This window comes from Vespula vulgaris, chromosome 24 (genome assembly GCF_905475345.1).
Source record: "Vespula vulgaris chromosome 24, iyVesVulg1.1, whole genome shotgun sequence".
NCBI classification, from domain to species: domain Eukaryota; kingdom Metazoa; phylum Arthropoda; class Insecta; order Hymenoptera; family Vespidae; genus Vespula; species Vespula vulgaris.
The window spans coordinates 780001-797206 of NC_066609.1; the positions used below are offsets into that span (position 1 = coordinate 780001).

The 17206-nt window shown below is 38.1% G+C and overlaps 2 protein-coding genes across 17 annotated transcripts in view; one reads left to right on the forward strand and one right to left on the reverse strand.

The window, feature by feature from the left end:
• LOC127072034 (autism susceptibility gene 2 protein-like) overlaps positions 1-12605 on the forward strand; it is a 26993-nt gene extending 14388 nt beyond the window's left edge. For 2 of the 14 annotated variants that reach the window (XM_051012041.1, XM_051012040.1), the window contains exons 3-17: positions 6365-6550; positions 6674-6787; positions 6874-6909; positions 7041-7067; positions 7154-7214; positions 7476-7678; positions 7757-8131; positions 8269-8513; positions 8611-8739; positions 8828-9051; positions 9147-9373; positions 9543-9716; positions 9861-10140; positions 10259-10400; positions 10546-12605. In XM_051012041.1, the coding sequence (XP_050867998.1) occupies positions 6365-6550; positions 6674-6787; positions 6874-6909; positions 7041-7067; positions 7154-7214; positions 7476-7678; positions 7757-8131; positions 8269-8513; positions 8611-8739; positions 8828-9051; positions 9147-9373; positions 9543-9716; positions 9861-10140; positions 10259-10400; positions 10546-11545 (3423 nt within the window). In that variant the 3' untranslated portion in view covers positions 11546-12605. Of the gene's footprint in view, positions 1-3517; positions 4327-4368; positions 5285-6364; positions 6551-6673; positions 6788-6873; positions 6910-7040; positions 7068-7153; positions 7215-7475; positions 7679-7756; positions 8132-8268; positions 8514-8610; positions 8740-8827; positions 9052-9146; positions 9374-9542; positions 9717-9860; positions 10141-10258; positions 10401-10545 lie in introns of those variants that run through there. The other 12 variants (XM_051012048.1, XM_051012050.1, XM_051012049.1 and 9 more) reach the window with 12 other exon arrangements.
• A 212-nt stretch (positions 12606-12817) lies between these two features.
• LOC127072043 (RNA-binding protein with serine-rich domain 1-B-like) lies at positions 12818-17076 on the reverse strand. 3 transcript variants are annotated; one of them, XM_051012083.1, is made up of 5 exons: positions 16764-17076; positions 16535-16663; positions 16146-16445; positions 15765-16012; positions 12818-15683 (listed from the first exon to the last, which is right to left on the reverse strand). In XM_051012083.1, coding segments are annotated over exons 1-5 (966 nt in total). In that variant the 5' UTR covers positions 16766-17076; the 3' UTR covers positions 12818-15396. The 3 variants fall into 3 exon arrangements, with proteins under 3 accessions (XP_050868040.1, XP_050868039.1, XP_050868038.1); XM_051012082.1 differs by having other exon boundaries at positions 16146-16448; XM_051012081.1 differs by having other exon boundaries at positions 16146-16460; positions 16764-17072.
• Positions 17077-17206: the final 130 nt, after the last annotated feature.

Below are 17206 nucleotides of genomic sequence, written 5' to 3' on the forward strand. Positions count from 1 at the left end.
ATTTAAAGCCAGTAGTCAGTCCCTATCGTCCGTTTGCACGAGACATTTATTTTATTTCCGTTCTACGTATCTATACACACACACACACATGTACGTACGTATATACATACATACATATATACACGTATATATGTTTGTGTATGTGTACATAAATTCTTTCGTCGTTCTAACAAAATATTCACCGAGCCGCGTTAAATTTACCACGTGGGGCTAATGCATGTCCACTTCTTTTATGATGTCCCTCCTAACCCTCTCTCCCCTTACTCGAGTTTGCGTTATTTTCCTCAATGAAATTGCGTGCGATGATAATTCAACGAACGTTCATATTTTTCTTATTCTCTTTCAATTTTCACAATAACATTGTTTTATCATTATTATTATCGTTGTCGTTGTTGTTGGTGTTGTTTCATTTCGCTTATATTTATTATATGACTTAAATATATTCATACGTTAACAGCGCATGAATATGATCAACGACCAATGATAACATTGATACGTCAAAGAACAATATATCTCATTGACCCAATGACGTATTAATACGCCAAGCGAGAACTATACGAGGCCGACCAATGACATGTTAATACGTCATATGGTATTTAACTATGTTCTCCATTTGGAAATTTTATGAATTTAAGGGAATTGCAATAATTTATGTTTTTTTTACGTGATCTCTTTTTTGTACGAATCGATGAAACGAATAATAATGTTCACTTTTGAAATCGTATACATTTCCATTTTTAATATTTTAATATTTGTTATTGGAGACTTTTTTTTTTTTTACTAAAGACCTCTTTCCGACCATTCGCAATAGCTCGTTTTTAAAATAAAATTGATTCGTTCCTTCAAAAATTGCATAAATTTAAATAGATCGGATTGGGATATATCCTTCGACTATAGCGTTAATTATTTCTTAAACGAACCAATGAAATCGATTGATTTTTTTGTTCTCAATAGTTGGACCCACTACTTTCCTCAAGAATGATTAACAACGATAGTTGAAAAGTATCGTATCCGAATTTAATTTGGATGTATCATTGACTACAGTAGTCCATTTTAAGATTTTATAGAACCAATGAGATCGATCTTTTGTGTTCTTTCTTTTTTCGAGTGTAATAATTGGTAGCACTACTTTCGTCAAAAGCCATTTACTACGATAAATTATCGAGGATCGTGTTCGAGTCGTACGGACATTTGCTTTACATACATAACGCGATGACATAACGCGCGTATATTAAGACACGCGGAACGATTTGTCGCGAGCGTCAACATGTCGCGCAAGCGGAGGAACGAGCGAACGAACGAACGAATGAACGAACGAACGGACGAACGAACGGACGGATGAACGAAGGAACGAAGGAACGTACGAACGTACGTACGAACGAACGAACGAACGAACGAGTAAGCGAGCGAACACGAGCGAACGCCCGATGATTAGAAGTCCGGATCGTGTCAACGCGAAACGAGTAGTTGGCAGGAAATGTGGCAACAGTGTACGGACGAGTTTAGTAGCCGGCTAGCCGAAGCACGGAGCGCCGGCAGCCCGGTGGAACGTCCGCGTGTTGTACGAGGACGACCTTCCTTCACCCGTACCATATCGAGAGGAACTTTGCGCCTTCGAGTACATACGGGCAGCAAATATTCATCTTTTTCTACTTCTTACAAAAAGTCGGTACTTTTTAAATTATTTCTTTTCTCAATATTATTATTATTATTATTATTATTATTATTTTTTTTTTATTATTCTCGGTGTCGTAATTGTTGTTATTATTGTTATTATTATTGTCAGTATTGTTGTGGTTGGTTTTTTTTTTTTTTTTTTTTCATTCCAAATGCGACGGACGATCTTTCTGTACGCCATTTATTTCTTTCTATCTAAAGAATAAGCAGTAACGTTTGAATGAATATTAATAGATTTTGTGCGAAGCAATCTTTTTTTTTTTCTTTTTTTTTTCTTTTTTTTTTGTTTCTATATGTTACTTGTTTTTTCTGTTTAGAGAACAGAAAGAAAAAGAGTATTTGAATGAATAGGATCTAGTATGTTTTATGATAAGCGTTATTTTTTTCTTTTTTTCTTTTACATATTACTTGATTCTTCATAATCTAGAAAACAGAAAAAAAGAATGGTATTTAGATGAACTAGATCTGTGGTAGTATATTGTATGATAAACTGTTATTTTTTTGTCCCCTCTACATGCTACTCGTTTCTTTCTAATCTAAAAAACAAAAAATGATATTTAGATCAACAGGATCTAGCGTGTATTTGAGATAAGTATTTTTGAAATTTACATGCTACTTGTTCCTTTCTATTTCAAGTAGAAAAAGAAAAAAAATTCAATGAATACAGGATCTACTAATACAAGCTTTATGATCAACGTATATACATACATACACACACATACATATGTACATATTTTTCATATATTTCTATTGGATATATCCAGGATATATCAATTAAATTTTCTCTCTTCCTTCTCTTCCTCTCGAAATAAACAACAAGTCCAAATATCTTTTACGTTTTCTCTCGTGTCGATAAAAAATATCTTGTAACTTGAACAAGAATAAAGAGAACGACGTAATTGTGCAAAGTCGAAACGAAATGAAATTTACAATTATAAAATAATAAATGAATTCGCAAATATTCGCGCTCATCCATTTCTGGAAATGAGAAGAGGAGAAGGAGAAGGAGAAGGAGAAGGAGAAGGAGAAAGAGAGGGTTAATAAATATACTGACAAAGTTGCATTACCAAATAACAAGAAGAAAGCTAAATCCTAAAGAGGATACTCGCGATAAGAGTGCGATGCGAGGTAAACCAACCAGTTTCCTTCAGTCGACGAGAGGACGATCGTAGAAGGAAGGCAAGAAAGAAACGAAAGAAACGAACGAACGAATGGACGAATGAACGAACGAACGAACGAACGAACGAACGAGCGAGCGAGCGAGCGAGTGAGCAAAAGAGAAAGAAAGAGAAGGAAGGAAAGAGAAAGAAAGAGAAGGAGAACAAGGGAGAGTCGAGCAGCAACTACTACGACGGACGCACTCGACGAGTACTTTTTTCCTAGAGGGGAACCTTCGCGGAGCGGAGGTTTATTCAATTAATTCGCGTCTCGCAACCGGAGCGCGTTATTCGAGCGCGCGGAACACGTCCTAGGGGGTTTCGCTTCGCGGTTGGCACACGTGCGCAGGTGGAGGAGCGTGGCTTTCGCGAGCGGTGCTGCTGCTGCTGGCTGCTGCTGCTGCTGCTGCTGGCTGCTTTTTTACGGCAACCGAGATCCTAGTGCTTTTTTCCCCTCTTTGCTTCGGTATACGCCCGTAATACGAGGAGATAGAGATAGGGAGAGAGAAAGAGCGAGAGAGTTAGATATATAGAGAGAGAGAGAGAGAAGGGGGAGGAAGGGGGAGATGGGAGGAGGGAGGGGGAAGAGGGTAGAAAGAAGGAGGAAGAAGAGAAGTAGGAGCCGAGTAAAGGAAAAATGTGGGGAGGGGGTACGTTGAAAGGAAGCGGTGGGAGGGAGAGAAAGTAAAAAAGGAGAGAAAGAGAAAGACGGAAAAAAGATAACGCATTTTGCGGCATGCGAATGAACGAGAAACGGAGAGAGAGAGAGAGAGAGAGAGAGATGATCGGAGGAGTGATAAAATGAGGGATAGACGTAAGTAAGCTGCTAGAGGAAGAAGATAAAAGTGGTAGGACGCGAAGTGAACGCGTCCGCGCGTGTAAGAGAGCGAGAAAGAGAAAGAAAGAGATAGAAAGAAAGAAAGAAAGAAAGAAATCGAGCTTCGACGAGGCTCCTTCTTCCAGCTGGCCTGGCACAGCGAAGGAATCGCGTCGCACGGTTGCTCGTTCGGTCAATGTCTTCTCTTTCTTCCTTCCTTGCTCGGTCTTTCTCTCGTCGTCCCTCTTTCCCTCTCCTAAAGTCCCTCCAAGCAACCCTCCCTCCCTCCTTGTTTCTCATCCTCCCCACTATGAGTACTCCCGTGCTGCATCGCGCACACGAGACTCTGGTGCTGCGAATCCCTCTGTCATCGTCGCGAACGCGCCCGCCACCCGCCACCGCCACCACCACCGCCGCCAGCACCACCGCCACCGCCACCGCCACCGCCACCGCCTCCCGCCGATCTCTCCCGAGCAACAACGCTGCATCATATCCTGTCGTTACCCTGTCGTGCCGTGTCGCGCTGTGTCGTACCTTATCGTACCTTATCGTACCTTATCGTGCCTTGTCTTCTTCGTCGTCGTTGCCGTCATCGTCATCGTCATCGTCATCGTCATCGTCATCGTCATCGTATCGCACAACTGGACTCGACTGTTGTCGTCGTTATATGAAATCGTAAGAAAGGAAACAACATAACGATGTGTCATCGTTCGATGTTATTATTACTATTACAAGTTTCCATTGATTCGTCGTATTCGTATTCATATTCGTATTCGTATTCGTCTTCGTCTCTTCGTCATCGTCGACGTCGACGTCGACGTCGTTCGCAGTTCGTTCGTTAAAAAATTCCCTTTCTCCTCGTCGCTTTCATCCTCTTCTTCTTCTCCTACTACCAGCCGTGTTATTCCAGGGGGCAGAAGACACGACGACGACGACGGTGGTGGTGGTGTAGTGGTGGAGGTGACGGTGATGGTGCTGGTACTGGTACTGTTGGTGGTGGCGGGGTAGTGATGGTGTGGCGGTGGTGGTGGTGGTGGTGTAGTAGTAGTAGTAGTAGTAGTGTAGTAGTGGTAGACGTACTCTCCGCGGTAGTAGAGAGCGCCACTCGCGAACGAACGAACGAACGAACGAACGAAAGAGCGAGCGAACGAGCGTACGAGCGTGCGTGGCATTGGACATACTTCACGATTTAAAGCGCCCGTCGGAAAAGGCGTTCTCCTCCGCCGCGCGAGAGATTCACCGCTACCCCTTCCCCACTAATCCCTTTCCCTTTCCCCCACTACTCTACTCTTCCCCCTCCCCTCTCCACGTTGTCGTTCTCCTGACGTGCGCGCGCGACACGGCGTGAAAGTTCTGTGGCCACCGTCGCTGCCGCCGTCGCCGTCGTTACCGCCGTCGCCGCCACCGCCACCGTCGCCGTCACCGCCGTCACCGTCACCGTCACCACCACCGCCGTCGTCACCGTCACCGTCACCGTCACCACCACCACCACCACCACCACCACCGCCGCTGCCGCCGTCGTTGTGCCGCCGCGCTTCCAGGACAAGGAGATAATCTTCGGAGATACCCGAACATGGTGATCGCAGTGCACGAACGCACCAACCGTGTCTATATAGTGAAATTCCGACGCGTGGTAGGAACTCCTTATTCTTTCTCTTAGAAACAAAAAGAGAAAGAGAGAAAGAGAGAGAGGTACAACACACACAGGTCGCCTTCTTCTCCTCCGCCTCTTTTCGATCGGTCAGGAGAGATACGTTTTTAGGTGACGTTCGCGCGAGAATTATCGCAATGGCATTGCACGGGAACACGATGTGGTAGCAGCTATACGTTATTTTTTTTTTATTATTTCTTTTTTATTTTTCTTTTTTTATTTTTTTATTTTTATTTTTATTTTTTTTTGTAAAGGAAAAAGAGAGGGAAGGAAGATAGACGGGGAAAAAAGAGGGAAAAGAAAGAAAAAGAAAATTAACCAATCAAGATCTTGCACGCATGCACTTATTCGCACACACGCATACGTTATATATGTTGTGTATATATATATATATATATATACACACGTACTCAAGCACACGTATACACAGAGAGGAATTTTATTCCAAGCTAAACGCTATTTCTCTACTTTGTAAAAAGCACGAATGACAACTTGATTCTCGATGCGAATGACATCTCACCAATCTGCCAAACGTTTCTTCGAGGGGGGAAATTTTTGTTCGTTTCTTTATCCATTTTACTATAGCTAGGCTCTCTCTCTCTCCGTCGTTGTCCTATACTCTCGCGCGTTTCATTCGCTGGATGCGCGCGCGCGCCGCGCCAATACGTGTAAGGAAAATAGGCGCGAAACATGAAAACGAATTATGTATTGCGTTGTCTGAGCTGCCTAATTGACGAGGAAGCGAGGGGTAAGAGGAAGGATATATTCTCTTCGTTTAATTTTTCTTTTTCGTTCCGAATGTTAATCTATTTTGTACGATTCGTGAACGACCGAACAAAAATCGACGTTTTCTTCGTTAGGATTTCTTCGTGTGTTGGTGGAATAGTTCATTGGACGATATTTAAAATAATTGTCTATATATGTGTGTATGTATATGTATGTGTATGTGTGTGGTATATATATATGATATATATATATTATAATTATGTGATTATTTATTAAAAATTCTATTTAATATTTTTCTATTTTTCTATTTTTCTTTTTTTTTTTTCTTTTTTCCAGAGTGCAATAAAGCTAGCTGGTAAAAATAATGTAAAGAAGCTGCATACGTTGCTGTCAATAGTGGATGAAAAACCAAAGCTGGATACTGGACAAAACAATAGGCACAACGAGCACCATATCAAAAACCATTTCAAGCACAACCACTATACGCATAATTCCATATTGACACCGTCGACGCTCAATCAGGTATACTAAACAGCATTTAATATTACGTTATTGATTGGTTTAGATTAATTGAAAGTCAGGTTTATTTTGTTTGTTTTATAATTTTGTGTTATTATTATTGTTAAGATTGTTATTATTTCGTAGGGTCTAGATGCAGGTACAAGCGACGATAGTGGTAGAGCGTCTGAACAATTGCATGGCCCTGGTATACCTAGGGATTGCCAGGACGCAGACAGTTCCAGGGACCATCTCAGCGATGTATGTTTCTTCTTTTAATCGATGTTATATAGGTATATATAAATATATAAAAATGTTATTTACAAACATACGTGTTTATCTTACAGGCTAGCAGTCATTGCAGTTCGGGTAAAGGTTATATCGTAAGTATTTTTTACATTTATTATCATTTAATAATATTTAATTATCAATCGTTTGATACAATAATTGATTGACCAACTTAAGTAATAATAATAATAATAAAACATATATTAATTATTCTTTTTCATTCTAGTGTGATAGTGAAGGAGAAGACGATAAGGTATTTAAAGTTAATTTATAATAATCCTTTTTTTTTTTTTTTGTTAATTTCATTCAATCGTATTTACATGTATCTGTTTCTTACAGGGCTCGGATGCAGAGTCGATACTCTTTGAATCTTCTACCCCACCACCCCTTGCACGTAAATGTAAGTATCTACAGCTTTGACTTATCGATCCTTTCAGTTCTTTAAACTTTGCGATAAAGTTCATTACAAGTATTTTGAATCAATGATTTGGAATCAATGAATTGGAAATATTCAATTGAAAAAATATGTCTATATGCGCAAAGTATGAATGATGAAATAAGCAAATAATATTATTACATATATATACATATGCGTACACATACTGCGTGTATGCATATGCGTGTCTACTACGTGCAAGTAAAATGAGATTATTATTTGTAGACGAGCTGCCATCTTCTTCGCCGCACGTGTTGCCTCCAGCGAACGGAGCAGGAGGGTCTCCTCCGGACACGGGCGGACAAATTTCAAATCCTGCAACGGATGCACCGGCGCCTATACCACCTCCAGTGCCAGCATCTGCACCAGTTCCAACCGCACCGAGTCCTCCTAGCCCAACATTACCCCCACACATATCCCAACCACCGGTAAATAGAAAAACATATCAACTGATTATATTAAAATTCCATTAGAACATATTATTTAGTATAAACGACACATTTCAGATGACTAGTCCATTGGCAGCCAATCCTCGTGCAATAGCTCCGCAACAACGACCAGCTTCGCCTGCTCTGCCACCACCTTCCTTATCCCAGCAACCTCATACTACGATACCTGCATTGCATCCACCTAATGTGCCCCTCGTTTCATCGAGCCATACTACTAGTCCGGCGGTAGCTAATTTAGGTGTTGCTCCAGCGGCACCATCAAACGGTGCTGCTACTACGAGCTATCCACCACCAATACCCATGGCCGCCTATCCTCAAACACAACCGTCGTATCCACCGCTTTATACGCCGTACACAGCTCTAAATCATAGTCCGTATCTCCCACCTGCGGTACCGTCTCCTTCCCATTCCGCTTCTTCGCGTACAGACGTGGTAAGTCGTACATCTGTCTCTCTTTCTATTCACATCTTAGAGTTCGAGAATCTTTAGAGAATATTTATAATTACAAAGAACAACGTCTGATGATAAAATACGATTCAATAATATTCCTTATGTATGATATTTTTCAGAGAGGAAGTAGAGCCTCCCCTTGTACTAACATAAGTAAGCAGACTATAGGAAATAACATCACAAGTCATAATAATACTCCTCTTAGCGCGGCTACTACAACATGCGTGTCCACCATAACTAATACAGTTACCACGGCGAATACCATTGCTCACAGAGATATGGTGGCCTGTAGTTTATCTGGAAGAAATAACAATAATAATTCTCCGCGTGGACATAGTCCTAGTCGAGAGAGAGACAGTTATAGGTATGATAATATATTCGTCCTACCTATCTATTACGTTAATCATTAAATATTAAAGGTTGGATTTGTAACATCTCGAGGAAATTTAATGTAATAATAGTAATGTTTGTTACAGTAGCAACGTGAGTAGCCTAAGTAGAGGCAGCATCACACCTGTAAGTGTGCCAAACACGTCTTCACCAGCTAATTCTAGTCTACCTGCTTACACCAAACCACAGGGATGGATTGGGTGAGAGGAGTTTAACTCGAAATTTCGAAATTATGTAAATTCATAAGACACCGATGATGACAATATTTTCTTTTTTTATGACCTGTAGTAGCAGCACAACCTCGCAGCTCTCTCCAGCAACGGCAACGTCAGTACCAAGGCCAACTCCTCCACCTGTACCACCACTCGGAATACATACATTTCCACCGCCGATGTTTGCAGCTCCGTTACCACCGCCTGTCTCTAGTTCCAGTCCGCATACTTCACTTCCTTCACTTCCTCCACCTACGACCAACCCCAATCCGTTTTCAGCAGAATCACTTTTTCAAACAAGTAAGTTTATAACGCGATCTCTTTTCCTTTTGCACTTATCGAAGTAAGAGATTCGTTGATCGCGAGAACCAAAAGAGTATGCTAACCAAAACAAGGGGTGACTCATGTCGCAGGTCAGGCAGACCTGTTAAGGAGAGAGCTGGACAATAGATTTTTGGCCTCTCAAGATAGAAACGTCAGTGTAGGAGTTGGAAATTTGGGTCCACCGCCGTATCTTAGAACGGAAATGCATCATCATCAGCATCAGCATACGCACGTGCATCAGCATACGACGCCGTTGCTTCCACCGGCAGCGGCTACGACGTTATTTCCACCACCGATTGTAAGTTCTTAATGCGATAGAAGAATTTGTTAAAATTTCGGAAAGCAACTTTGACACTATTTCGGATGCCTTGACATGGAAAGAATTTCTTAGTTTTGTATTTTGCACACACACACACACACACTAGTAGACTTGTATCACTTGTAAGCGTTCTAATTTCCTTTAATAGTTCAAAGATATACCAAAACTTGGCGGAGTGGAGTCTCCCTTTTTTCGAGGTAATTTAAACTTGTCTGGATATTCCGGATTCAACACGGGAATACTTCATCCTGGGATTGGTCCTCCTTCGACACCTTTTGTACCTCCCAATCATTTAACATCATTTGCACCAAAGGTAAAAAAGGCATGTGCTAAAATATCGAGGCCAAAGATTTGTATAAACGATATATAAAATATATATATTATATGTATATACATATATATTTATATATATCGTATCCCGATCCTTCGAATATTTTGCTTATAAAATTTCAATTACTTCTTGTAGAAGAGCGGAAAATGGAATGCAATGCATGTACGCATCGCATGGGAAATTTATCATTATCAACAAAAGCAACAAGCCGAAGCAAAAGCTGGAAGTGTTGTTAACACGAAAACTGAATTGCTAAGACCCCCAAGCCATCTATATCCAGGAGGACCCGCAAGTGGTTTGGGAATAACTGCTCCTCCTATGGCACCTCCATTCCCAACTAATATGCCACCTGCGCATCCTGCACCACCTCCACCTCATCCCGTTGGCTTCCTATCCACGCCAACTTCTCATTTAGGTACGTGCCTAATTCATAGAAATAGAAATAAATAATGAATTCGTTGCATCGCGTGAAAGTAACGACGATATCGTTAATTATAATTATAAAACTAATTACTCTTGTTGTTATGTAATAGGAACTGGAATGTCACCATTCGGAAGATATCCTTCGACGTTTGGAACGCCCAATCCAAACTTTCCAGGTCTGTCGAGTTTTCCTCCGGCGAGAGAAATGCCACCTTTAAGTGGCTTGAGTTCTGTACATGATCCATGGAGAGGGTAAGTTGAAAAAAAAAAAAGAAAGAAAATTAACGATAATAACAACAACAACAACAACAACAACAACGATGGTCCTAACGATCTCCCAACTTGGAGAACAATTAATCAATCTCACAAGACGAACGATGGCTTTCCTCCTTTTTAGATTGCAACGCGCATCCACTGGCTTTCCACCTACCACAGTGTCATGGGGGTTGAAACCAGAGCCACCAACGATCGACAGACGAGCTGAACTCGAAGAACGTGAACGTGAACGCGAGCGCGAACGAGAACGTGAGAGAGAACGTGAACGTGAACGTGAACGTGAACGCGTTCGACGCGAGAGAGAACGAGAAAGGGAGGAACAACGAGAGAGAGAAAGACGTGAACGCGAAAAGGAAGAGAAGAGAAAGCAGCAGGAAGCTGCCGAACGTGAAAGAGAAAGACGAGATAAGGAACGTCGTGAGATGGAGAGGCGCGAGATGGAAAGAGAAAGATTGCTCCATCAAAATCGACAACACGTGCTGGTAGGAAGAGAACGTTCGCCGTTGAGAAACGGTTCGGCACCGTTAGATGCTGGAGAAGTTCGAGTCAAGGAAGAACCACGTAGCAAAGACGACGAAGTAGTGATGCTTCCAAGGCCGTCGGGTCCTGGTCCAGGTGGTACATCGGGTACAGGTCCTGGATCAAATCCATTGTCTGATCCAAGATATCATCACCCACATCCACACGCTTATCTAACGAGGCATCCGCACAGTATGCCTGCACCACATTCTATGCCACGAAGTATGCTTCCAGGCTTAGGTGCACATCCGATGCAACATTTTCCACCACCGTCTGCGCCTACAGGTCAACCAGGAGGTCCTTGGCCAGCGGATCCCTTTAGAGACTACAGATACGATCCTCTTCAACAATTGCGATATAATCCTCTAATGGCTGCTGCCGCCTTCAGAGCAGAGGAAGAAGAACGAGCAAAACTTTATGCAGGATATCCACCAGCCCCTGTTAATACACTTAGAGGCAAAGATCCTAGTCCTGGACCATTAAGCAATTTACATATACACCATAGGGCTGGTCCTGGCCCAGGTGTACCGGCAAGACAACTCGAGCCTGCATTGATGCACGCAGACATTCACAAAAAAGAGGACGCGTCGCAATCCCGATGATACATCCTCCCAACGTCCTCAGCTTCTGCAAGTGAACGCACCGATGGCTCCACGTTTTGAACAATTCGAGTTACAGACACTCTCTTTCTCTCTCCTTTTACTATACATCATCGGTGCTGATATTTTGCTAATGGAGAAGAGGCGCGTTTATTATTTAATATGGGAAAAGAATGGAAAAAAATTGTATATAGATTATGTAATTTATAGTTATCAAAGAGAGTACGAGAGAACGTGTGAGTAGAATATTATTGACTTGAGATATAAGGACCGTACGATTAAATACGGTGCTGCTTTTTTTTGCCCGTGTCATCGTCGAAGAGAGAAGATCGATCGCCACGGCTGCTGCTGCGCTCCATGGTGGTAGCTGAATATGGCGAAGGATTTTTCGCATCGATTCATTTCGATCAAGCGACACGTTATGATGATGATGGGGATCCATGCTAAAACTGAAGAGAGAAAAAAAACAAGTAAAAAATTATGTGATTTCAGCGATTTTGGGAAATCTGACTGTCTATAGCGATATAAATTTTAATTTTAATTTTTAATTATTATTATTATTATTATTATTATTATTATTAATTATTATTATTATTATTATTAATTATTATTATTAATTATTATTATTATTAATTATTATTATTATTATAACAACAATTATGCGTACCGTTTAAAAGAAAAAAAAAAACAAAAAACAGCAGAAAAGTATCGTGTGTAATATTAATAGTTATTGTAGAAAAATATGAAGCGATGCTACGTTTAAAAGAGAAAAAAAAAAAGAAACAAATAAGAAGGAAAAAAAATAATGAAATACGAGGGGGAAAATCCCGAGTGTTAGGTGAAAGGAATTTAAGCGCAGATCTCTCTACCATTAACTCTCAAAAAGTTATTTAATTAATTAATTAATTATTTATTTATTGCGACTTATAAGCGAACTCTTGAATCTCCTCTACTACACTGATGTGCAAATATGATCGGTCAACTCTATTTGCCTCCCTTTTTAATTAATTTAATATCGATGTAATATAAATGATTATACATAAATTTTACTTTTTTGATAGAGCTTAATTTGTACATTTTAGAGACGACGGAATAGAAAGTGGAAAAAAGGGCAGACGAAAAGTATCTTTGGCTTTTTATAAATATCACGAGCTTGTTTCTTACTTTTTTTTCTTTTTCTTTTATTTTTATTTTTATTTTTATTTCTCCCTTTCAAATTCTATTCAAGATACATACATATATATATATATTTTTTTCTTTTTCTTTTTATTACTATTTTCGTCGACCGCGCGTACCAATTATTAGCACGTATTCTCCCACGTTTTTTTTTTCTCTTTTTTTTTTATCTCCTGTGATACGAAGAAGAACTCGTTAAAACTATAACAATATGTTCCATGTGTATTTTTTAATCGATACGACCAAAATATAAATCCAATGAATTCTTCAGACAAAAAAGTAAAGTAAAGAAAAAAAAAATTCAGAAGAAAATCGTGTTACCACTCTTCACAAATGCAACAATAACAATAAGTAATGATAGAAGAAGAAAAAAAGAAAAAAAGGAAACAGAAAAGAGTATACGATCATTGACGTCAAATATCACAGGATCTATCTATGAAATAGATCAATTTTGATATCTGTATGAACGTACATAATTTATCCGTGCCAAAGTGCTTTAGCGCAGAAATATTTTTTATACTGTGTGCGGATCTTTTAATCTTTTTTCTTTCTTTTTTTTGTTTTTTTTAAGTTCTCATAACACCATTAGGATATGCGGTATAATTCCCTTTCTATAGAAAACTGGTGGTCTCTATTTCTATCTCTATTTCTATTTCTATTTCTATTTCTCTCTCTCTCTCTCTCTTTCTATATATTATTTTAATTCTGGAACGTACGTATTTATTTTATTGTCATTTTCTCTAAATCTCCATCCACTCCCTCCCACACAAATATTTTTACAATCCAGGTCCCCAACTATTTTCAATTTCTTTTATTACCAGACAACATTTTGAAACAAATATATATATATATATATATATATATATATATATATATACGTATATTTGTGCCATGAACAATTTTTTGATATATTCGATGATAAACACATACCGGTTCTTCTTAGAAAAAAAATATAAAAATAAAAAAATAAAATAATGATAAAGTAAAAGTAAAAAAAAAAATAATAATAATACTAATAATAAGGAAAAAAAGAAAAAAGAAAACTTTTTACTTTTTGAACGGTAAAAGTATTGAAAAAAAAAAAATAATAATAATAATAAAAAGCAGGAGCACTTCGTTTCTATTGTAAAGTTTTCACGTATAAAAGTGTACATTATTGATAATTAAACGACCACGCGCAATATAAAAGAAGAAAAAGAAATATGTAGATAATTTTACATCAGATGTGTGAGATGCAATGAGTTTCTGTTCTCTTGTAGATACCACGAAGTATATAAAAAGAAAGGATTTTTGTGTGAATAGGTTTTTTCTAAAAATTGATTCTTTGTAAAAGGGTCTAATAATCATAGTTTCTATCAAATCTGTGTATCTTTTCAGTATCATCATCATCATAATCATCGTCGTCATCATCATCATCATCATCATCATCATCATCATCATCATTAATATCATCAATCGATCAATCCTAAATTAAACATAATTCACAAACTATAGAAATTTTGTGCGCGATTTAAACATTAATTTACGCACAGGTGTGATACATACAGAGAGAAAATTCAAGAAAGGCATTATAACACCCGCTATGGATCTAAGTTTATAAAAACATTTATTGAACGATCAGGTTTTTTACTTTTTCATTAATTTTTCTTTTCTTTTCTTCGGTTTTTTTATTTTTTTAATTTATTTTTATTCTTTTCTGGATATATCAAATTACCAATATTCTCAAACAATGCAAGATGGATTCCAATCACTTTTTATAACGCGTGCTGTGTGCCAGTGTTCCAATAAATAAATTCCTCTAATCTAATGGAGTATAGACAGGTGATGGACAAGAATATACGCTTAGACAGACACAACCATTAGAAAATTTATAATCTAATCCGTAAGCTACGTCATTTCTGAAAATACATTGATTTGAAAGAAAGAGAAAAAAAAAAGAAAAAAAAAAAAGAAAAAGATTTAAGCATATCGTCAATATTAGAATATTTGAATATTTGTGAAGAAAAATGATGTATGCTATATGTTCATACTTTTAATTTAGTCAACAATTCTGCTTGTCTTCTCTTTTTTTTTTCTTTTTCTTTTTATAAAATATTCATCTTTTGCTTCACGATTTGAGTATACAATATTTGCTTTGAAAATCTTGCGAGCAAACAAAACAAAAAAGAGAGAGAGAAAAAAAAAAGAGCACTGGCATTGGCACTGGGATTCTATCAATATGACATATGTTTCAATTGTTATATTTGAAATTAATACTATATTGATTACAAGATATACCGATAGCGATTGTGATAAGTTTGATATTTTTCTAACTATGTACGAATGAGAATAACTTTTCGTGTAATTACTTCACGAATATAGTCCTCAGGTACCAATGAAGTGCTAAATACATTGATCATGTGAGAAATCAGTATATTTCAGAAAGTAACGCGATGTGTGTAACTATTCGATAAAACATAAAATTATTTTTACGATTCTCGTTACGTGCAAAGTTTGATGATTGCAAATACATATACCTATGAGTACTCTGTATGCACAATTCATCGTAGATGTTAACTTTTTTTTTCTTTTTCTCTCGTGTTTTTTTTTTTTTTTTTTTATATTATATCAAAGTGACCAATCCGATAAATCATCTTCAGTCAAATTCAGTTCGTAACTTTTGTATACACAAGAAAGTGTTATCGGGAGCTGCTTGAACTGGATCTTGTATATCGACGATGTCGATGACGTGGGTTATTTTGTGGACTACGGGAACGACTTCTAGGTCTACGTCTAGGTGGGCGTGGACTTCTACGTCGATTCATTGGTGGCGAGCGTCTACGATAACGTGGAGGAGTATTTCTACCTCCACCCCATCGTAATGGTACACGTCTTCCCATAACTGGTGACATTCTACGCATTGGTATTGGTCTCGGTTTCGGTAATAATACAGGAGCAGCTGTAATTTCTTGTCCATCGATTTGTCCTAAAAATTTATAAATGTTCATTCAATAACCAATCCGATCGACCCTTGATAGATCTATGATCTATCATTTCTTTTACTTACCACCATCCATATGTTTCATAGCATTTTCAGCTTCATCAGCTGTTTCAAATTCGACATAAGCGAATCCACGTCCTTGATTTGGATGAAGTTTATCCATAGCAAAGTCAACCATTTTGATTTGACCATATGCTGAAAATATTTCCATAATATGTTCCTTAGTAACGTTTCTTGTTAAATGTCCAATATGTATCTTTGTTGGTCTTGGAATAGGAGAACGTTCTCTACGTTTACGACGTGGAGAAGGAGATCTACGAAAGATAAATAAAAACATAACGTTTAGAACGTTGATTTCATTTTTTTTTTTCTTTCTTTTTTTTTCTTTGTTCTTCATACATTTGTTTAACGTTTGTCAAGTATACAAAAGATGGATTATGTAATTACCTGGAACGTCCTTTAGGTTTAGGCTTATCGACGACGGAATTACTACTTTTCTTTTTATCCTTATCTCTATCTCTTTCTCTATCCCTATCTCGGTCTCTTTCCCTTTCTCTATCCCTATCTTTTTCTCTTTCCTTTTCTTTATTATCATGTCTTCTAGAAGCATCAATGCTCTTACTCCGACTTCTTTTACGTCCTCTATCTCTAGAACTTCCGGAAGAACTTCCAGAAGTACTGGAAGAAGTACTAGAGGAAGAGCTCGATCTAGAGCTACTACCGCTGCTGGAACTGGATGATCCGGAACTACTGTCCGATGAACTATGAGGTCATACGTATCAATATAATTATACATTTAATATTTAACATAAAATAATACAAATTATAAAAACTACCTGCTACCACTGCTTGAAGAAGAAGCAGCACGTTTTTTTCTTTCTCTTTCTCTACCTCTTTCCCTTTTACTTTCCTTGTCCGTAGCTTCGGAATCGCTTTTACCCGTACTATCTTTCCGGCTACGAGCCCTATATACAAAGCCGCAAATGGCGTATATACATAGGTTAAATTTTAATCGTTAAAATTTCGAAATAATCGTTTAAAAAATGATATAAAAACTCTACTCACATATTTATCTTCGATTAAATCCACAAAGTACTTTTAGCCCAAAAGAATACTTCTTCCTACAAAAGTATATTGTAAACTCTTTTTGCTAGAACCAACAATGGCGAATGGCGGCGCTAAACCAAGGCCGCGTCCATGTGTTTTATTAAACTAGCAACGAATACGAAGCAATCGAATTTCACAGAAAAAATAAAATTTCTCTTTAATATGTCACATTACGTTGTTATCAAATGAAAATAATTCGATTAGAATACTGATATTAAAAGTATACCGAAGCTAATAATTATTTCGTTATAATATTAAGCATTACATTTTCCTATGTCGTACGATTGGTTAAAGATAAAATTTCTTAGTTGTGATTGGTCGAAATTAAAATGGCGCATAAAGTCCTAATGCGCGATATACTTACGATCAATTGGTAAAAGTGATACTAATCTCGTTAAATT

What these genes read in the sequence shown, in the direction of transcription:
- LOC127072043 (XM_051012081.1), bottom strand. An exon ending in TCTTCAAGCAGTGGTAGCAG is followed by an intron (nt 16,461 to 16,534) that starts GTAGTTTTTATA and finishes ATGACCTCATAG; the next exon opens with TTCATCGGACAGTAGTTCCG. An exon ending in AAACCTAAAGGACGTTCCAG is followed by an intron (nt 16,013 to 16,145) that starts GTAATTACATAA and finishes TATCTTTCGTAG; the next exon opens with ATCTCCTTCTCCACGTCGTA.